The following is a 19,580-nucleotide window of genomic DNA, read 5'->3' on the forward strand; positions in this document are numbered from 1 at the left end:
TATAAGAACCAAATAGAATATGATCTTTAAACACTGAATGTGATGGGATGAGGATTTGATCTGAATTCATCTTATTCCAAAGCCTCATTTTACAGTATTTTAACAATAAGTAAATGTCATTGATTACCCTTCCAACTATGTCAAGCAGAAATTAACCAAATTTCAGTGGCTACAAGACAAAAATTTAATGAAAATTGGTCAGTGACTGTGCGTAATCCATGGGGCTAAAGTTACATGGGACTGTTACAGAAATTTATAACAGAATAGATGCTGAAGTAAATGTTACATGTTATCATCATCTGATTCATCTTCTTCCTTCAAAGATTCCTGTTAAGATAAAAATGTTTATAGTTGATTAATATCATTATGTTCCCACCTACTAGCACTCATTATTAAAAATTTATCTAAAAAGTTTATGACTAAAAAATGAATACCTCCTTAGAATAAGATACCCAAGTAAAGGATAATTCTAGACAATGCCTATATCGTTGATAAAATATATACAAATGAAAGCATTATATGTCCTGAAAAACCTGTGTACTTTTCACCAAAAAAAAAATTTTTGTAACCAGGATGCAACTTTACCTCCACTGGAGATAACCTAGAAAATGTCTATACTTGGTTCTACTCTTCAGTGTTTTATAGAAATCAGGCAAGTTCTTTTATTATCACTACATGATTTTAGTTAGAAGAGTTTTTAATGCTGAAGCTTACCTTGGCATATTTCTCTGCTTCTTCCCTTATATCTTTTGGAACAATTTCATGTCTTCCTTTAGTCACTGTAAATTTAAAAATCCATGTATTTCATTGAATTAAAAATGAACATATTGTGACTTACCAATACCAATTTACCCAAATCCATAGATAGTATGATTGTTCATCTATTGTACTATGAGTAATAACTTTTTTTTTTTTTTTTTTTGCAGTGCTGGGGATTAAACCCAGGGCCTTGTGCTTATGAGGCAAGCACTCTACCAACTGAGCTATATATCCCCAGTCCAATAACAGATACTCTGAACTAATTTTTGTGTTTCCTCCATGTCAGACTAAATGTGCCCAAGCCAAGCTGTTTTGAAAATGAAGAGTAAATCATGATTTATAAGTCCTTACAGCATGATTAGATTTTGAAAACAGCCTAGCCTTTAAGCCCATTACCATGCTAGGTAGAAAAAAATAGGTTATTTCTCCGTAATATATAAAACAGATGTTTCAAACCAACGAACTATTCACAACTTTAGTAGTTAATAAGCAGAATTTTCCCTCCACTTGACCACCTGTAAATTTTGTTTTGGCTTCCTTTATATTAAAAAGGGAACCCTGTGGTTAATTAAGTGCAGTGTGTGTCCTAGAACAAGTAAATGTACTTACATTCACCAACCCAGCTGAGCTCTAGTTCAAAAGCTTTATCTTTAACTTCATCATGTACTATGTAAATTCTAAAACAGAAAAGGAGAAATTAGCGATCACTTGGTTACCTCCAAACAACGAAGTTCAAATACTAGTCAATACAAAGTAGAATGCCCATCTCTATTTACAAAATTATACATAATTTCTATAAAAAGACTTATCAGATGATGCTTTCCTTGCCAAGTTTTTCAGAACAATAGGAGATGATCGACTCAAAACTATGATGGTCATTTGTCCTACTACATTTCATCACATTTTGAATTGTGACCATGTATTTCTTTCACCTTTTCTGAGCTTTCATTTTGTTTTTACATATTAGTGAGTTATTGAACTTGTGAGTGAATCTTAGTTTAAAATGACATTCATACTGGTAGTTGTATTTTGATTCAATATAAATGTCTCAAAATAAGTAAAAATCAACTGACTTCTTACTATTTTTCAGCACCTTGTCCATTCATTTTAATAACAGTTTGTATTCCACTAAGTGGCTCTCACTGCAGCATGTTACAAACTCAAACAAGGAGGCACTGTAGTATAACAAAATAACAGAAAAAGTATCAAAAGTTAACTATCAAAGTAAAGTTTTGCTTTCTACTGTCTTACACACTATAAGAGGGTTTCTAAAGCCCTGCTGTAGTATGAAAGCATCTTATATGATTAAGGGGTAGCTTTCCCACAGGGAACCACTAGATATCTACCAGTGTACCTAAACATAATAGTGGTAAGGGCTGATTTCCAGAATAACTTCAAATGACTGGTTCTGTGAAAGACACTACTCAATATATCATGCTAAAATGTAAAATTCAATGAGAATATGCAGAGAATGGATTCTGCTTGCTTCACAGCTGAAACTGAATGAAGGGAGAAAAGGAGGTGTGCTGACATTAGCAGGAATGGTGGACAATGAGGACAAAAAAGTTTGGAAGAGATTACTGTTTAAATTACATTTTTTTGATTCTATAATTGAGACCTCTGGGATTTTTTCCTTGCACATATTATTTGATGTAAAACCTGAGACACTATTAAACTAAGAGGTTACTCACTACACCTTGTTTGTGTTGTAATGTGGAATGGAGGTGCTGTGAAATCTCAAATACTACAAGTTTTAAATTTGAATAGCTACCCACAAAGCCAATATTTTATTGGAATTTTAAAAATGGAATACATCTTTCTCAAACAGCAGATTACAAATGATCCAACTTTAGGGTAATTAGCTATAAAGTTTGCAAAAGCTGGGTGGGGGTGTATAGCTCAGTAACATAGCATGTATGGATTCAAGTTGCAGGACACCAACCAAAAAAAAAGTTCAAAACTATCTTTTAAGATTATTATTAATGGAACTTTGAGATTTGAGAATTTGGGCACTAACAAATGAAGCTTTATTATTTGATATCAAAAGATCTTTTACATCTTCCTACCCTAACTCCTGTGCCTAACAGTTTGTCACCAAAAGTTGGACTTTCCCATCCCATTCATTACTATTAAAAAGTGTAACTTACTGAAAAATGATATTCATGCTGAGGGTATAGCTCATGTTTAGCATGCACAAGGCACTAAGTGCAGTCCCCAATACAGGAAAAAAAAAAAAGATTTTCTTCTTAGTGGAGATTAAGATTTTATAATTCTAAAAATTATTAACTAGATTATTTTCAAATGAAACAGCCTCTTTAAACGTACAGAAAAATCATGAGTTATTCCAACTTACATTTTTGCAACTTCTTTAACAACATCACGGCAGGTCATCTCTTTCATCTACGAAAAAACAATTTGTACTCATGAGATAGATTCTTGGGTCTAAAACCAAAGAAGATAACCTAAAATCCAGAAAAGACCAGACCATAAGTTTGATTCCAATTAACATGCCAAACAGATATGCTTGATAACCCCTGGTACCACTAATTTTGTGTTAAATTTTAAATTTAGAGTGAGCCTTCTATGAATGAGTTCATAAGCAGACCCTAAAGTTTAAAAAAAAAATGGAAGGGGGAAAAATCTTATTTTCTTCTTAACCAGTTTAGTTAATAAAATGCCAAGAAATCTTACTAAATAGTAGGTGCCTATGAAACATAGAAAGATGAACAACAAAAATTGTTCTGAGGGATAGCAGGGAAAGCTTTCAGAAACCATCAGGATTTAAGCAGGTTCTTAGAGCACAAATTTGATTTGATTTGATTTCAAAGACAAGTGTAGAGTACAAAGCAAAAGAGTGAAGCCAAAAGCTTATTCATACATGTTCTTTCAGTTAATATCTGGAAATCAGAGTAGTGCCCAGCGGAGCAAAACGTATATGTTTGGATACAACCTAAACAAAAATTTTATCACAGTGTTTGAGCATATTAGCATTCATATTTTGGCTATGTCAGAAGGATGAAAAATGGTGGCAGATATAGAATACTTTTATAGTAGTCCAGACTTGAGATGTGATTCAACTCCTGTGTCATTAAATCAAGGTTCATTAATTTTTTAAAAAAATTTTAATTTAGAAATCTGGGTGCTCAAGCTGTGTCTGTAACCACATGAGGAAGCAAAAATCAATAATAAGTTTCAGAATACTAATCTTAGGAAATAGACAAATCCTATCAGGGATACAAAGGCAACTGAGATGGACTATTTAAAATATGTATGAACTGGAGACTAAATTAAGAGATCTAAGGAATAAATTCATCATGAATTTTTACAGTATGGATTTGAAACCATTTACAAGACATTGAGATTATTGAGGCAGTTCACTTACAGACATCAGATGATATCTCAATATATAATGATGTAGATGAATGCTTAATTAAGCATCTTAGGAATGTAATATGGCTACAACTTTGTTTAGAATATTTTAATGGGAAAATGTATGGGATAAAACATGGGAAAATAATGGCTTTGTCTAAATAGACAAACTTTCAAACGTTTATATTTTTTCATGTTAAATTGGGGTGAAAGAAAACCAATTGTCAAATTTTACCCTTACTAGTAAAGTTCTACAGTTGATGAATTAATTGCATCCTACACAGGCAAACTTAGGCATGGAAAAACACATTTTAAATAGCCCAAGTGTTTTTATGTGTGTTCACAAAATATTTTTTTGGTAAATAGATCAGAAGTAAAACAGGCTAGAGCAATGATATACAGCAAGAGGTGACAACTTATTTCAACAAAGGACCAAACAGTAAATATTTTAGACTTTATTAAAGTAGCCATAGACTGTTCCTGTATTCCAATAAAATTTACTTACAAAAGCAGGCAGTGGGCCAGTTTTATAACCCTGATTTAGTAGAATAAGTGTTCCTCAAATGAGATGATTTTTCTAAACTTTTTATCTGGGATTTGTTCTTTTCCCATTTGTTACTTTGGTTTAACCAGGCAAAAGCAATAGTTGACAGTTATTTTATACTCCCTTTTCTTGGGAGTTTGCTGGGCCCAGGGGGGGCTCAAGCCCTGAGCCCCAGCCCTTGTTTTTTTTTTTTTTTTTAAACTTGAGACAGGATCTCACTAAGTTGCTTAGGGCCTCTCTAAGTTGCTGAGGCTGACTTTGAACTCCAAATCCTCCTGCCTCAGCCTCCTGAGTCACTGGGATTATAGGTGTGCACTACCAGACTCAGCCATACTATAATTTTCTATACTGTCATACAACAATCTGGAGAGATTATACCAAAAAAAAAAAACCAGTAGTATAGAAGCTAGAAACCTAACGCTGCATCAGAATATATGTGACATAAAAGAAACTGGTTTACTCTTAAACCAGCTTATTGTGTGTAACCCTAAGTCATATGTTTAGCCTGGGGTTGGCCTTAGGCTAAGTAATCTCTCTAAGGTCCTTTTCTCAACTTTACTAAAATACCAAACATGAATTAGATTTCTGGAATTTGATATTAAACAAATGCAGAACACTAATAAGTGCTTTCTAGAACTGTGCCTTAAATAAGTTGAATGAGTAAGTCAGGTTGTAGTTTAGCATTCATACATACTAAGTATACATGAAATTTCATCTCTATAAAACCAAAACTCTTATAAGTCATATACTTGTCTTTTAGGCAAGGATCTGACAAGCAGTAAAGGTTTTATGACTCTTATTTCAACATTAAGTTAACTGATTTGCAGCTAAAATAAAAATTATGTTTTTAAATAAACTTTTCATATTAACAGCTGAACTTCTGGCTCATGAGAAAACAAAAAGTAGGTAGTTTTAACAGGACAGGCTTCATGCCTTGTCTAGCTAGGAACAAAGTTAAGAAGCAGTGGGGTACAACCAGACACTTCAATAGAATACTTGTAAGACATAAAAGCTATGTCCCAAGGAAAGAAATGATAATAGGAAGAAATACTATATATAATTTTTTAATGCAGTTAACTGCGACGTTAACTCATAAATTTTACATCACTAGTGTTTTCAAGCTCTAGGGATCCATGAATATGAACTTCGTAAGGATTCTGTACCATTAAAAATTATTTTGTGTTTATAATAGCAGTCATCAGATAACAAATGGATCCATGATGCAATTCAAATAATACGTTATCAGCTTTCCTATTCAACTGCATAGCAACTCCATAAGGCTCTGCTCTAAATATCAAGCTGTACTATATCCTTGTATTGAGAGATATAGTTTGGAATGATAAATTTCACTTATAGCAGAATTAAAACATTTAATATGTGTTACCTGAAGTTTTTCTATTTCTGTCTTTGCAGCTTGCCTGGCTTTGCCAATGGCACAGCCCCAATAACCCTATTTTTAAAAAAAGCAAAAACAATCATTAGTATACTATTCCATATCACTAATAATAACTATTGTTTGTATTTAGAAATTAATGAAAGGATGTTAAGTAACTTAAAAGCAAGTGTGGACAAAGATATGTAAATATTATGAATATTATGGTACTCAAAAATTCAAGGGCTGGGGTTGTGACTCAGTGGTCAAGTGTCCTTGGATTCAATCCCCAGTTAACCCCCCCACCACAAAAAAAATTCAAACATCAAATCCTTCCCTACCCACTTTTTTTTGTTATGCTGAGGATCAAAACCAAGCTTTGTATGTGCTAGGCACATGTTCTTCCACTGACCTCCAGTTCTGTATTCAGGATCTTTAAAAAATATTTTTAGTTGTAGATGGACACAACACCTTTATTTTATTTATTTATTTTTTGTGGTGCTGAGGTGGAACCCCATGCTTTACACATGCTAGGCAAGCACACTGCCACTGAGCCACAGCCTAGCCCCTGTATTCAGTTTTAAGACACTGCTAATATTTACAGTAATGAAAGAATCACATTTTAAATATTCACTGTGTATTTTCTCTAGCATATGGAAAGCTATAGATTTTTCCTATAGATAAATAAGAAAACATTCCTTGAATGAGTTTTAAAGAAATTTTATATGGTTCAAATATTAAATTAAGGAAATACTGTTAAACTACAATAGAATTTTAAATGATGCAAAATTACTCACATATGAAACACCTGATGGGTCAATCATGTAGAGTTGTGCACCATCATTCACACTGTAAGATCCTAACATGAAACTGCATTTAAAAAAATCAAAAAATTAATGCCAAAAATTAATTTTAAAAAACTTGGCAGTGATGAAAATGCAATCATAGTTCCTATGATAAATTACTAACATAAAATTCATAGTAACTTCTTTGGTATGGTGGTTTCAATTAGTAAAACCTAGTATATACTGGAGATTCAAGATGCATGTGACTTTTTAAACTTGAATTAAACTTTCTGATGAAACTACCTTGGGAAGACAGTGTAAAATAGTAATGGTAAGTGAAAAACAGAACTAATGAGAAGGTCTGAGAAGGCATCAACACTCAAAAGCCATGGGGGTAAAATTCCAGACTGAAAGTTCCAACTTTTTCAAAGCAACTGTTCCCACCCTTCATTTCATTTCCCAGTATTTCTCGAGTCATTTTTCTGCACTAGTCAGAAATGGCTCCATTTTTTATGCTCAACAAATTAAAATTAGGCTATTAAATGATCATATGAATTACTGATTTTCTTTGCTTTAAAGAGGAGGTTACCTCTTACCTCTTACATTATATGCAGTAAATATTTTAATAGCCAACTATCCAGTTCTCACCCTTTCCATCATTTACTTCCATCCTCTACACTAATATGACTTATTTTTCAGAATATATATCCAGTTGTCATTGTTTCAAAACCCTTCAACATTTCCTTCATTGGAACTCCTTGCCATGGAGCATAACTTCTGTATGATTTGGCCCTTCCAACATCTGTATCATCTCTAAAACCTTATACTCTGCACACAAAGTACACTTGACTCTTCTCTGAAATGATCATGTAGTTTGTACTTTCATACCAGTTCCTTTGCAAGAAATACTCTTCCCCCAACTCCCCTATTTCTCTTAAGTCTTTCCCTTGCCACCTCTCCAGAATGGTAGGATTATAGCTAAGCACTAAGATCTCAAATGTTCTATTTTGATGAAGCATAACTAACTTAACAAAAATGCTTTCAACTAATAGTTTCTCCTCATTGCAGGAAAATATAGTTAGGACAGTTTACTATGAGTTTACTAGATAACAATCATATCTCAATATTTACAATTATTATAGATCTTGTGGCAAAAGAATCCCCACTTTCCTCAAAAGTGAACATACCAGCATTTTACCTTAACAGATACAGACACTGTGCCTGAAAATTATGAAATATGATTTTGTATGGATTCCTTAAAGACTGTTAAAACTCCATTTAAAAGCATTTTCCCTGAGTGTATATGAGTATATATGATGGACATTAATGAGAAAACCAAAGTGTAATTAGCTATCTAATGTAAACATGGAATATATTTAAAATCAGTGCATAATTTTCTGAGAATATAAAAGTCTCAGCACCAGAGCATTATAATCAGTCATAAGTTTATTATTATTACCTCAAACCTCTATGCTCCCTTTCATTATTCAAATAGTTTTTATGTATACTTTTAATATCAGCCCTAATACTTCTTGGTAACAATTTATAGTTTGAGGCTAACCTGCTGGGGAAAACTGTTATCTTAGTATAAATCAGACTTTTGAGAATCTCACCAAATTTCATACCTGCAGCCAAAAGGCCTAACAGCACTGTAGAGTGTATAAGCATGTACGTACATGGCCACTCTGTCTGCAAGATGCTATGAGGAGGAAAAGAGAAAACTTTATTAATATATTTCTTTTGCTGTTCAAAAGGTTTCTCAATATGTTAACAACTTACTTTTAGAGGAATGTTGTAGCCGAAGTTGGATCTAAAGTTGGAAGCTTCTTCTCTTGCTATGTCGGCTAAAGAACGAGCATCTGCCAACAAACCTGCTACAGCCTGAGGAGAAACACAGTACCAATTTAATAAACACATTCCTATCACAAACCAAAGAGTACACAGTGATTTATAGGTTTATGTAATAGTGCTTTAACAAGTATCACCATTTGAAATTATGGGGCATTTTGATGCTTGGGTATGGAATTATCCTTTGGAAATTTACTAAGTATAACTTCAAGTTGCTGTGATAAAAAGTACTATGAAAAATCAAGGAGGCGGCTGAGGATATAGCTCAGTTGGTAGAGTGTTTGCCTCACATGCTCAAGGCCCTGGGTTCAATCCCCAGCACTGCCAAAAAAAAAAAAAAAAAAAAAAAAAAAAAAAAAATCACGGAGGCACATGCTGTGAGGGTGGCAACATCCAATATGATTCCAAAGTTGTACAGTGTACAAATTAATAAATGTAGTTTGTTTTGGTTTTTATTTTTTGTTTATTTGGTACTACAGAATGAACCCAGTGGTGCTTTAAGACTGAATTACCTTTTTAATTTTTGTTTTTGTGACAGAGTATGGCTAAGTTACTTATAACCTCCCTGAATCGCTAAGGCTAGTCTTAAACTTGCAATCTTCTTCCCTTGGCCTCCCAAGTTGCTGGGATTACAGGCATTTGACACCACACCAAGTGAAATGTATTTTTTTTTTTCAAAGTGAAATAAAAATTGTTCACATTTTCTTAAAAATATTTTCTTTGCATTTTTTCCCCCTAACAGCTACTGTTTTTAGGACATACACTAAGTTATTTACACTTAAATATTACTTTTTAGCTAGTGAAGCCATGGGGGGGGGGAATCATTGGGACATTTAAGGTGCTATTAAACAAAGTTTGGAAACTACTAGCTTAGATTTACAGAATTGAAAAGTGGCATCAAGATCTTTCACATCCTTCTCTTCTACTGTGTCCTAGTTATAGCAATTCCTAACATACTGAGCAATTATTACATGAGAAGAAACTGCATTCAGAAAAAATCATATTTGAAGAAGCAAAAAATTAGCCTTGTAAGGTTTGCTGATTTTATTTTGTCAAACCTTTTTGTGCGTGTGTGTGCATGAAACCCTTCATCTCAATTTAGGAATACCAAAGCTATAAGCAAAAGACGTGAGTCTCATAGTGTGTCACTGAAGAATAGGCTCTGGAGTAACAGATCCAAATTTGAATCCCAGTTTTTCTCTACAAGCCATGCATTTGTTTTCTCATCTATATACCTTCACTTGATTGTCAGGACTAAGGTAATTTATGTATGTGGCACGTACATATTCTCTCTTCTTTCTTGCCTTTTCTGATAGGCAGCTGAGTTAGAAACATTTCTTTTTGTTGAGAGGGTGGTAGTTCTTACTGGAAAAAGTCTGACATCTAACTAGGACGACTTAAGTATATATTTAAGTATATTTATGGCTTAGTTTGCACTTGTGCAGAGCAGTCTGGATACCTGCAGGTAATAACTTACAGTGATGCCCATGAAACCATTAAAAAGGATGTGTTCACTTCTTTTTTTAAAATATCCTTTCCTGGTGCTCCACCTTCCTGTCTTCTCTGACACCAACTTCAGTGTGACAGTGATCTCCATAAGGGATACAAAAAGCTAAAGATTCTTTGCCTCTCAGCATGTATCATCTCCACTGGTGACCAGTGCAGTCAAGATTTATTTCTACACTTAGTTGCCCCCATCCTTTCCTCCTTAAGACACATTTGTTACCAAGGTTATAAGAATGCTACCTTTTAGACAGTCAACAATTCAAACCCAGTAACTCAATTATTATTTTGTGGCTGCTCACTGATCTACTTCTAACTCAATGTTAAATAAATGGGTTCCTAAAATCACATTTTATTAGATTTCAATCAGTTACTTCAAAAGAAACTGGACAAAACAAAGAGGAACAGTTTAAAAGGTGACCTTACCATTCCAACATGCCGATCAACATTAAAAAGTCGTTTATTGGAACCCTCTTCGTAAAGTTTAGACAGCACTAATTTTTCTACTCCAAAGACAACACCATCTTTACATCTGATCCCAATAGCTGTACTGAAACAAGAAGAAAGTCAATTTTTTTAAACTAAAAACAGAATAAACTTAATAAACTTAGATTTTTAAGAAATCACAAAACTAGGTAAAACATTTAAAAACTAGAAAGGGAAAACAACCTAAATTGTGATAAATTTTCATGTGAATTTCATGTGAATGCCCCCCAAAATCTAGAATATCAGTTGACAAAAATTTTAATATGTAATTTAAAAAATGCTAATAATATATGTATAATATGGCACAATCTCTAGCATCTGATAGTCATGTTATAAACATGACTTTTCTATGTAGAATATACACAGAAAAAATAAAGTGACTAATCCAGGTGAAAAGATTATGTTCTTTGTTTTTGTTTTTTTTTGGTTTTGTTTTTCAGTGCAAGGGATCAAACCAAGAACCTATCACACACTGGGCAAGTGCTCCACCACTATAGCCAGCCTATCCCCAGCCCATGATTATTATTTTTCTTCCTTTTGCTCATCTGTTTTTTCCAATTTTTCTGCAATTAACATTCCTTTCTTACTTTACTAGCACTAAAATCCTTATAATTTCAGGCCTAGATTACAACATCTTTTCCACTTCTTCAATCCACTTTAAGTACCATGAGCAACCTAATACCTAGCCCTGTTTTATTTTGTTATTACCATAATCATAAAAAGTGGCCCATAACCTAAAAAGTGGGGAAACCTGTCAGTTACAGGTCTATCAAAATCTGATCAAACTTGGGAAACTGTGACAGGAGGATCACTAGTTCCAGGCCAGCCTCAACAACTTCCATCTCCAGTAAAATACACACGTCATGATGAAACCATGGTGTTTCTTAGAAAAAAGAACACAAAATTATGTAAGAATTCAGCTCTTTCCCCCCATTTTATGATGCCTTCAATGACCCCTTTTCAGTTTGAAAGTCCTTTTCCAGCTTCCTGGATAAAAATCCAGAGAATCTGGCAAAGTCCACTGGGCTTAATTTCCTGTTATGAATCTTATTAACCTGACTGCCATGCCTCCAACATCTACACTGAAACTAACCTCACTGTCATCCCTCACATTCACTTCTGCCTCTATCAAGTTATTCTAGGAGCAAAGGTACACTTAAATAACTGCATATTTAAATAAATTTCCACAAACATTTGCAATATACTTGAATTTAAGCCTCAGGAAGCCTTTCTTTCTTATCTCAACTCTTTTTCCTCACTGTTTAAAGCAACTTTTATTCTAAATGTTCTTGACGTGTACTTTGGGAACTTTCTGAGAATCTTTAAGAAACTTTCAGAGATAATGTCCATGAAGCCAAAATTGTTGTCATGTAACAATACAGAGACCTCATTTATGCCTGTCTACTGTGTGGACATTTGCACTGATAATACAGGGCATTGGTGGTAAGACTGCTGGCACTTTAACATGAATACAGGCAGTGACCACAAACAATACTAGTAAACTACTTAGAACTGTATTCTCTGTTCTGCTATCACAGAATTAAAAAACTGCTTTGGTTAAGAATGTCCCTAATGAAGCAACAATTAATTTAACTGAATCTGAACCCTTGAGTTCACCATCACCATCCCCACCACTCCAGCAAAAACCACTCAGCTATAGCCCTTTTTTTTTTTTTTTTTTTTAATTTTGAGACACCTCGGCCTCCCAAGTAGCTGAGATTACAGGTATGTGATACCCAGCGAGAACCTATCTTTTTAATATTCTACTAATGAAACTAGAGGCAAAGTGCTTCTGTTAAAGACAAAAATATGGTCACCTCAAAACAAAAAAATCACAAATACACTGGTTTGATTTGTTCTTTTGACATGTGAATTTTCTCATGAGAGATTAAATATCTGATCTGAGGTCATTCACACAGCATGTGATGGAGTCAGGGGCTACTCATTGTATAGAATGAATGTCAGATAAACTATGGTTATTTACCTTTAGTTATATGGCAGACATTTTCCCTAAAATGAATAACATGAACCTGTTACTTCAAGGGTAACTATTTCTTATCCATAAAATGAGTTTTTAAGCAAAAACTAAAATTTTAGAAAACATATTCACCATTCTGAAAATTCTTGTCTGCTTCCCAATATTTATAAACTTTTGAGTTGACACTGGTGGTGATGGTATTAACAAATGTGAAGATTTTGATAGTTCGTACTGAAATATATCTAATTTGGGAAATCTGTTGTAACTTCATTAACTCTATTTTCTAAATGACCAAACCATGATGTAACAAAGTCATGCATGAATAAAGATGCATTCAAAAATGCATGACACTCCATTGCATTTTAGTGTAACAAAGGAGGAGTTTATACTTTCTAGACTTCATCATCACCATCAGTTCTGGTGTAGTATTAAAGAATTAGGTCCATAATTATCTGAAAAGTCTATTAAGACACTCCTCATTTTCCCAATCTGTGTGAAGCCTGATTTGCTTCATATGCTTCAATAAGATAATAGATAAAAAATATGAGAACCCAATTAAACTTATTAAACTAAGACTAATACTTGCAAACCCATAAAACAATGCTTTTTTCTCTCTCATTTTTTTGTACTTTGAAACAAAAGTATTTTTCATTTAGTTAATGTTAACATGCAATTGTGCAGATGTAGCACTTTAAAATTTTTCAAATGTTTTACATATATTTCATTGTTATGGGAAGGTATGTGAACTAGGTAGACATCTACATCCCAATTTTACAGAGAAAAAAGGAAACATTCAGGGTCTGGGGGATGCGGCTTAATGTACTGTTGTTTTCAGAGAAAGCTTGATCCCCAGCACCAAAAAAATAGAACCAACACAGGAACTCCATATTTAAGAAAAAGAAATTAAAAAAAAAGAACACCTCATTCCTTTTGGGGTTTCAGTTTCTAAAAATATTTCCTCATGTTTGCTTAAGTATAACTGTTATAAATATTTAGAGGTATTCTACAGGAAACACAATTCCTCACAGTCCAGCCTCAATTTTCAGGGTTATAGATGGTTTCAAAATATATCCCTAGTTTTTCTCTTGGTCAAGACTTCTTTTATATCAGTGAAAAATGCAAGAATACAAAGGATGTTTTTCTGTAACTTTGCTAAGTCTCTCCATCTCCTTGTTCCAAGAACCCAACTTCCTTTGTCATCTAGAAGAAAATGTCAAAAAAAAAATTTTTTTTTGACACAGGGTCTCAACTGACCTGTTGCCCAGGTTAGCCTCAAACCCCAGGGCTCAACTGATCCTGCATCAGCTTTTCAGGTAGCATGTCCACCAGCTTTTTCTTAAAATATGAATTCTAATCAGGCACTGTGGCACATGCCTGTAATCCCAGCAGATTGGAAAGTTGAGGTAGGAGGATCACAAGTTCAAAGCCAGCCTCAGCAACTTAGTGAGGCCCTAAGCAACTCTCAGAAAACCTATCTCAAAAAATAAAAAGGGCTGAGGATGTTGCTTAGTGGTAAAGCACCTCTGGGTTCAATTCCCAGTTCAAAAAAAATAAAAAGTTTGAATTCTATCTGGCTTTGTAAACAATGACAAATATACTTAAGCCCAAACTTCTTAGCTTTTTTCTATTATACTATCAGATAACAATAGCTTGTAAGCACCAATAATTTAAATACAAAAGTCATACATTTATTATAAATCCCAGGAGTTAAGATTTAATTTTTGCTCAGAAAATTTAAGAATATTTCATAAACCTTTAGAAATTCATGTTCATTATACCACTCAGAAGATAGCATATAAAATGAACTGAGGGCTTTCTGTGTGCCAACACATGCAAAAACAAGTAACTACTCAAAACAATAAAAGACATAATAAAGCTAACCAACAGGAAAAGATCTTGGCAAATCTTTTGGAGAGAAGCAGCAGAAATGGAAAAAGAATGGGGAGGAGCTTGTTGAGACAAACATGAGTAACTGCATATAGGACTTTAAAACACAAGATACATGAGAACTAAAAATTTTTTAAAAATAGGTCAACAGGTCACAAACCTAAAGGCCAAGGAAAACAATGATATAAATCAAGAATTTCAAAATGGAAAATGGGCTGGCAAACATAAATCAAGAATTTCAAAAAGAAAATGGGCTGGCGAAGATGATAATGAATGTGATTTTTCACACTATATTTGAGACATGGATATCTGAGGGGAATCAACTGAAAGTACAGAGCAAGTGCTTATGGAAAAGATCTGGACAAGGAAATTTTGTAAATGGTTAAGAAATTGAGATTATTTTAGGGAATATACTTTTTTGTGCCACAGTAACATAACAGCCTAATTACCAAAACTTAAAAAAATATTTACTACCTGGTTAAAAAACATTTACTTCAAGTGAAACAAGTTTCTTACCTACTATTTTCTACAGCCTTCATAGCATATTCAACTTGAAAAACTCTTCCATCAGGAGAGAATGTAGAAGCTGACAGGTCATACTAGGGGAAAAAGTAACAATAAGCTTACAACAACTTATATTTGGCAGTAACAACCATACAATTTTTTGTTTCTTTAAATGTTAAACTGCTTAACCATCAGGAATCTGTTATATCCCAATAGAGACTCTGCTTTGAAGGAGAAGCCTGTCAAAGCAGCAACAGTGGTTAAAATTCTGCTACTGAAAAGCAAAGGATGCAAGTCCTAGAAGAGGTCAGAACTGCTTTCGCACAAAACCCATTTTATAAAAACTTAATATTGTATTATAGTAAAAACAGCATTAAAGTCATAACTTTTTTATTTTTTTCCAAAGGTGCTAGGGATGGAGCCCAGGCATGCTAGGCAAGAACTGAATCACTGAGCTACATACACAACCCAGTCAGAACATTTAAATTCATAGCTGTACCACTACACTGAAGAACCTTGGTCAAATCATTTAGCATTCATCAAACATTTAATAACTATTTATAAGTCATTACATGCAAATACAAAGATAATTGCTCATTCATGAAGTCCTTCACTTTCAAATTGAACCAGACAGGAACATAAGTCAGTAATCCAGAAAAGGCAATTAAGACAGAGATAAAACAGTGAAGTAATAGGAGGAACTACTCCAGACTACTTCATCAGGGAAGGTCTTGCTGGGGCAGTTATATTTGAGTCAAATCTCAATGACATGGAAGTAGCCACTTAAGATATAGAGAAAACACAAAGAAATAAATCCAGCCTAGTCAAGGAAGAGAAATAAGGTTCTTGCACCTTGATCATCACAATCAGTGAAGAAATGAAAACACTATGCCAGTGAGGGAGAGATAAGCCAAATAATGATGGGTCTTCCAGGCTAGAGGACATAGTTTATACTTTATTATAAATGTAATGCGAAATTCAAACAGGAAGGCAATATGATTTAAGTGTTTAAAATATCACTCTGGCTTCATGTGGAAAATGAACTGTACAGAGGCAACAAGAGTGATCAGGTATTCCAAAGATGATGATGGTCGCTTTGTCGAGAGAATAGAGGCAAGGAAACACCTTTTGAGAGTTAAACAAAAACTTGCTAATGGATTGGCTCTGGGCTAAAATAAAAATAATCTTTTTCACTTGAGCAACTGGAATTGGATCATTCACTGAGGTAAAACTGCAAGAGATGAAAAATGGTAAGAGAAGAAAACAATTCTATTTTGGACAGGTAGTATGAAAATGACAAACATCAAGAGGACAGAAGTGGCAAAAAGACAAATATTAGTATCAGGTGTTCTTCAGAAAAGTGACACAGGAGATAAACCTTCAATATTGGTACTTTCTGAGTCTCAAAGATCATTTAACTCTACCACTGTCATACTAAAATATATCAAATAGTTATATTACCAATTATTTTGAAAAGGTCTGTAGAATGAAACACTGTCAAATTAATGTAGTTGCAAAGCCAATTTTCTACAAGATGCATTACTAAGCATTAACTTATCCAAAAAAAGTATGACTAAACTTTAACATCTCTAACTCAATAGATTAAAACATTTCAAACATAAACTACCTGTTTTCAAACTCAGAATACCAGTATTTGGGCTAAATGCTGAGTATCAAAATCTTGTATGCAGAACAGATGTCCTGAGGAACCCATTAATCAATGTGTCTAATGCAAATAGTCAAGATAATTCTTATTTAAAAAAAAAAAAAAACTTTCAATATGCAGAAGTATGAAAGTAGCAAGCAAAAGACTGAACATACACAAGATGTTTAACAAAGGAAACAGGAAGCTGAACAGAAGTCCAAATCCAAAATATTCAAGTTATTAAAAGTCAAAAGAAGGCGGCACACGCTTGTAATCCCAGCTACTCCGAAGTCTGAGGCAGAAGGATCACAAGATCAAGACCAGCCTGGGCAGTTTACCGAGACCCTGTCTCAAAATAAAAGAAAAAATTTTTAAAGGTTGGAGATGTAGCTCAGTGGTATAGTGCTTGTCTCGCATGCGCGAGGTCCTGGGTTCAATCCCCAGGTGCCACAAAAATAAAGGCAGAGCAGTTAGGTCGATAGTCACTTAAATGTTTACAGTATTAGAGCCTAAGAGTGCTACTAAATAATTTGTACATGAAAGGCTGAGTCAAAGGAAAAACTAAAAGGATTCATCAGATTTAGCCTTTCAGACCCTTTTTCTTGGTAATTCTGTTCCAACAGGGTTTCCAGGGACTCATACTGAGTCTACTTGAACGGAAGACACAGAAGGCCCGTGAGGCAGCGGCACCCTAACAATTGCAAAGGCGGTGCATAGACAGCGTAAGTCTCAAACCACAGACTCCCAGACGCAGTGTCTCGGCAGCTCTCCGGGGGCGAACTGTTGCCTAAATCCAACACAAACTACTTAAGGCCCCACGAATTTCCACTTTCGGTTTCCCAAGCGGCTGAAGAAAGTGACTCAGCAATCCAAGGCTATTCCAAACCTCACTGCTGCCCTGCCAAGCTCGCTACAGCTGGGCTGAGTAGCTTCAAGGAGTCACAGTCACCTGAGACGCGGGCCTAGAACACAGCGAGAAATGACTACCGGCACCCAGGCGGCCGCAAGGGCCCACCCTGCCCAAGGGAGTCCCAGCGCAGCCCGGGTCAGAGACCCCCCGTGCAATCTGTCCGAGTTCCCTACAACGCCAGTGCTCAGACTACAATACCCACTGGGGGAAAACACACTCACCCCAGTGCCGATGGAGCTCATCGTGCTAACACCCCCGGGATGCGCAGGGCTTCCAGGCCGAAAGCACTTCCCCTGTGAGCTCCGCACCGCGCAGACTAGTAACAGGCCCTGCCATTGGTTGCACTTTGAGCCAATAGCCTTTTCCTCTGCTGCTGGTTCCGAGGCCTAAAGGATTGTGGGAAAAGGAGGGGTGAGAGTAGCGAGCGGCGCGCATGGGTGGGAGCCACGGGGGCGGGGTTAGGGGCTTAGGGAGAGGCGGGGTTTTCTCTTCGGTTGCAGTGCCTTGAGACACGTTGAGTCATTGGGTCCTCTAAGAAACTGCACTATTTCTTTTTCCAGGAATTATTTATCTTGTATATTTTCTCTTTCTTTTGCCCTGAAACAAAGAGGAAAGATGTTCCTGTACTTTAATAGAGCAGAGAAAGCAGGAGGGGAGAGTTATCTCTTTGTCCTTGGTCTCCTGGTTCTGACTCAGTATCTTGATAGTATTTATATTTCACCCCCCCACCCGCCTTTTTTTTTGTACCAGAAATTGAACCCAGGCACCCTTAATCACTGAGTCATATCCCCAACCCTTTTTATTTTGTGACAGGATCTTGCTAAATTACTTAGGGTCTTGCTAAATTACTTAGGGTCTTGCTAAATTGCTGACACTCACTTGGAACTCCTGCGATCCTCCTGTCTCAGTACCCCGGAGCCTCCGCGCCCTGCTCTTTTACCCTCTTATCTCAGGACTTCGGAAAGAAGTTGCACTTTAAGGGTATCCTCTGAGAACTTGACATTTTACAAAAGTACTCATGCCCTTTCTATGAGTATAAACGCTTTTGAGTAAAGGAAAAGCCTTATTCCGGAAATTTATTAAGCATTAATAAGTTAAAAGTACTTGTCTGAACACTACTAATAAAATGGTGAATGAGATATAGTCCCATTCCTCACGGAATTCTCAATGGGAAGAAATAGGCAACAAAAATAAATAAGCAAAACAGTTCTATAAGTGGTAGGAGAGAACAGTGAGTCAATAGACAATGGACGTGCAAATTCTCTGTTGCTCAGGGAATGACTTTCTGAGTGGGTAATATTTAAAATCTTGGGAAAAGGAAAGGCTTAGAATTGCCCAGGGAATAGGCACTGGACAAACTTTGACTTTTTCTAGGAACTGTCAGGTCAGAATGGGTCTATCGTGGAGATTTAAGTGCGGAGAGTGACAAGAGAAATCAAAGAAGGGGATACAGGACCAGCTCTTATTGTGAGTGTTTTTGTGTGTGTGTGTGTGTGTGTGTGTGTGTGTGTGTGTGGTGCTGGAGATTGAACCCAGGCCTTGTGCTTGTGAAGCAAGTACTCTACCAACTGAGCTATATCCCCAGCCCATGAATGAATTTTAATATAATGCAGGTAAAAGGTCAGAGCAATTGTTTTAGTTCTAAAATACTTCAGTGTGTTTTTGCCTCCAAGACAAAATAAAATTTTACATAACCATAGTATGATTATGAATATCAGAAAATCAGCTGAGCATGGTGGTGTACATACAACACTAATCCCAGTGCCTTTGGGAGGCTGAGACAGGAAAATCCCAAATTCAAGGTCAGCCTTATCAAGGCCCTAGGTAAAGGAGACCCTGTCTCAAAAATAAATAAGAAGGACTGGGAATGTATAGCTCAATGGCAAAGCACCCTGGGTTGAATTCTCAGTACAGAAAAAAGAAAAAGAAAATTAACAAATATTGCTATCTAATCTATCAATTTTTATTCAGATTTTGGCACTTCTCCCAG

At 35.2% G+C, this 19,580-nt stretch overlaps 1 protein-coding gene across 2 annotated transcripts; it reads right to left on the minus strand.

Annotated features, from left to right (window-relative positions):
• Nucleotides 1–170: 170 nt before the first annotated feature.
• Nucleotides 171–17,966, minus strand: PSMA3 (proteasome 20S subunit alpha 3). 2 transcript variants are annotated; one of them, XM_079125845.1, is made up of 11 exons: nt 17,812–17,966; nt 15,048–15,130; nt 10,607–10,730; nt 8,609–8,710; nt 8,455–8,528; nt 6,842–6,914; nt 6,057–6,122; nt 3,113–3,159; nt 1,369–1,436; nt 715–779; nt 171–327 (listed from the first exon to the last, which is right to left on the minus strand). In XM_079125845.1, exons 1-11 carry the CDS (start codon nt 17,830–17,832, stop codon nt 283–285), a joined length of 768 nt encoding a protein of 255 aa, XP_078981971.1. In that variant the 5' UTR covers nt 17,833–17,966; the 3' UTR covers nt 171–282. The 2 variants fall into 2 exon arrangements, with proteins under 2 accessions (XP_078981971.1, XP_078981970.1); XM_079125844.1 differs by having other exon boundaries at nt 8,443–8,528.
• Between the last annotated feature and the right edge of the window lie 1,614 nt (nt 17,967–19,580).

This window comes from Sciurus vulgaris (genome assembly GCF_902686455.1).
Source record: "Sciurus vulgaris genome assembly, chromosome: 2".
NCBI classification, from domain to species: domain Eukaryota; kingdom Metazoa; phylum Chordata; class Mammalia; order Rodentia; family Sciuridae; genus Sciurus; species Sciurus vulgaris.

Bases quoted from the DNA above. Each gene is read 5' to 3' on its own strand.
- PSMA3 (XM_079125844.1), bottom strand. From the start codon at position 17,832: ATGAGCTCCATCGGCACTGGG. The intron at 3,160-6,056 runs GTAACACATATT...GTTTTTTCGTAG, and splicing joins CAGAAATAGAAAAACTTCAG to ATGAAAGAGATGACCTGCCG. The intron at 328-714 runs GTAAGCTTCAGC...TTATCTTAACAG, and splicing joins AAGCAGAGAAATATGCCAAG to GAATCTTTGAAGGAAGAAGA.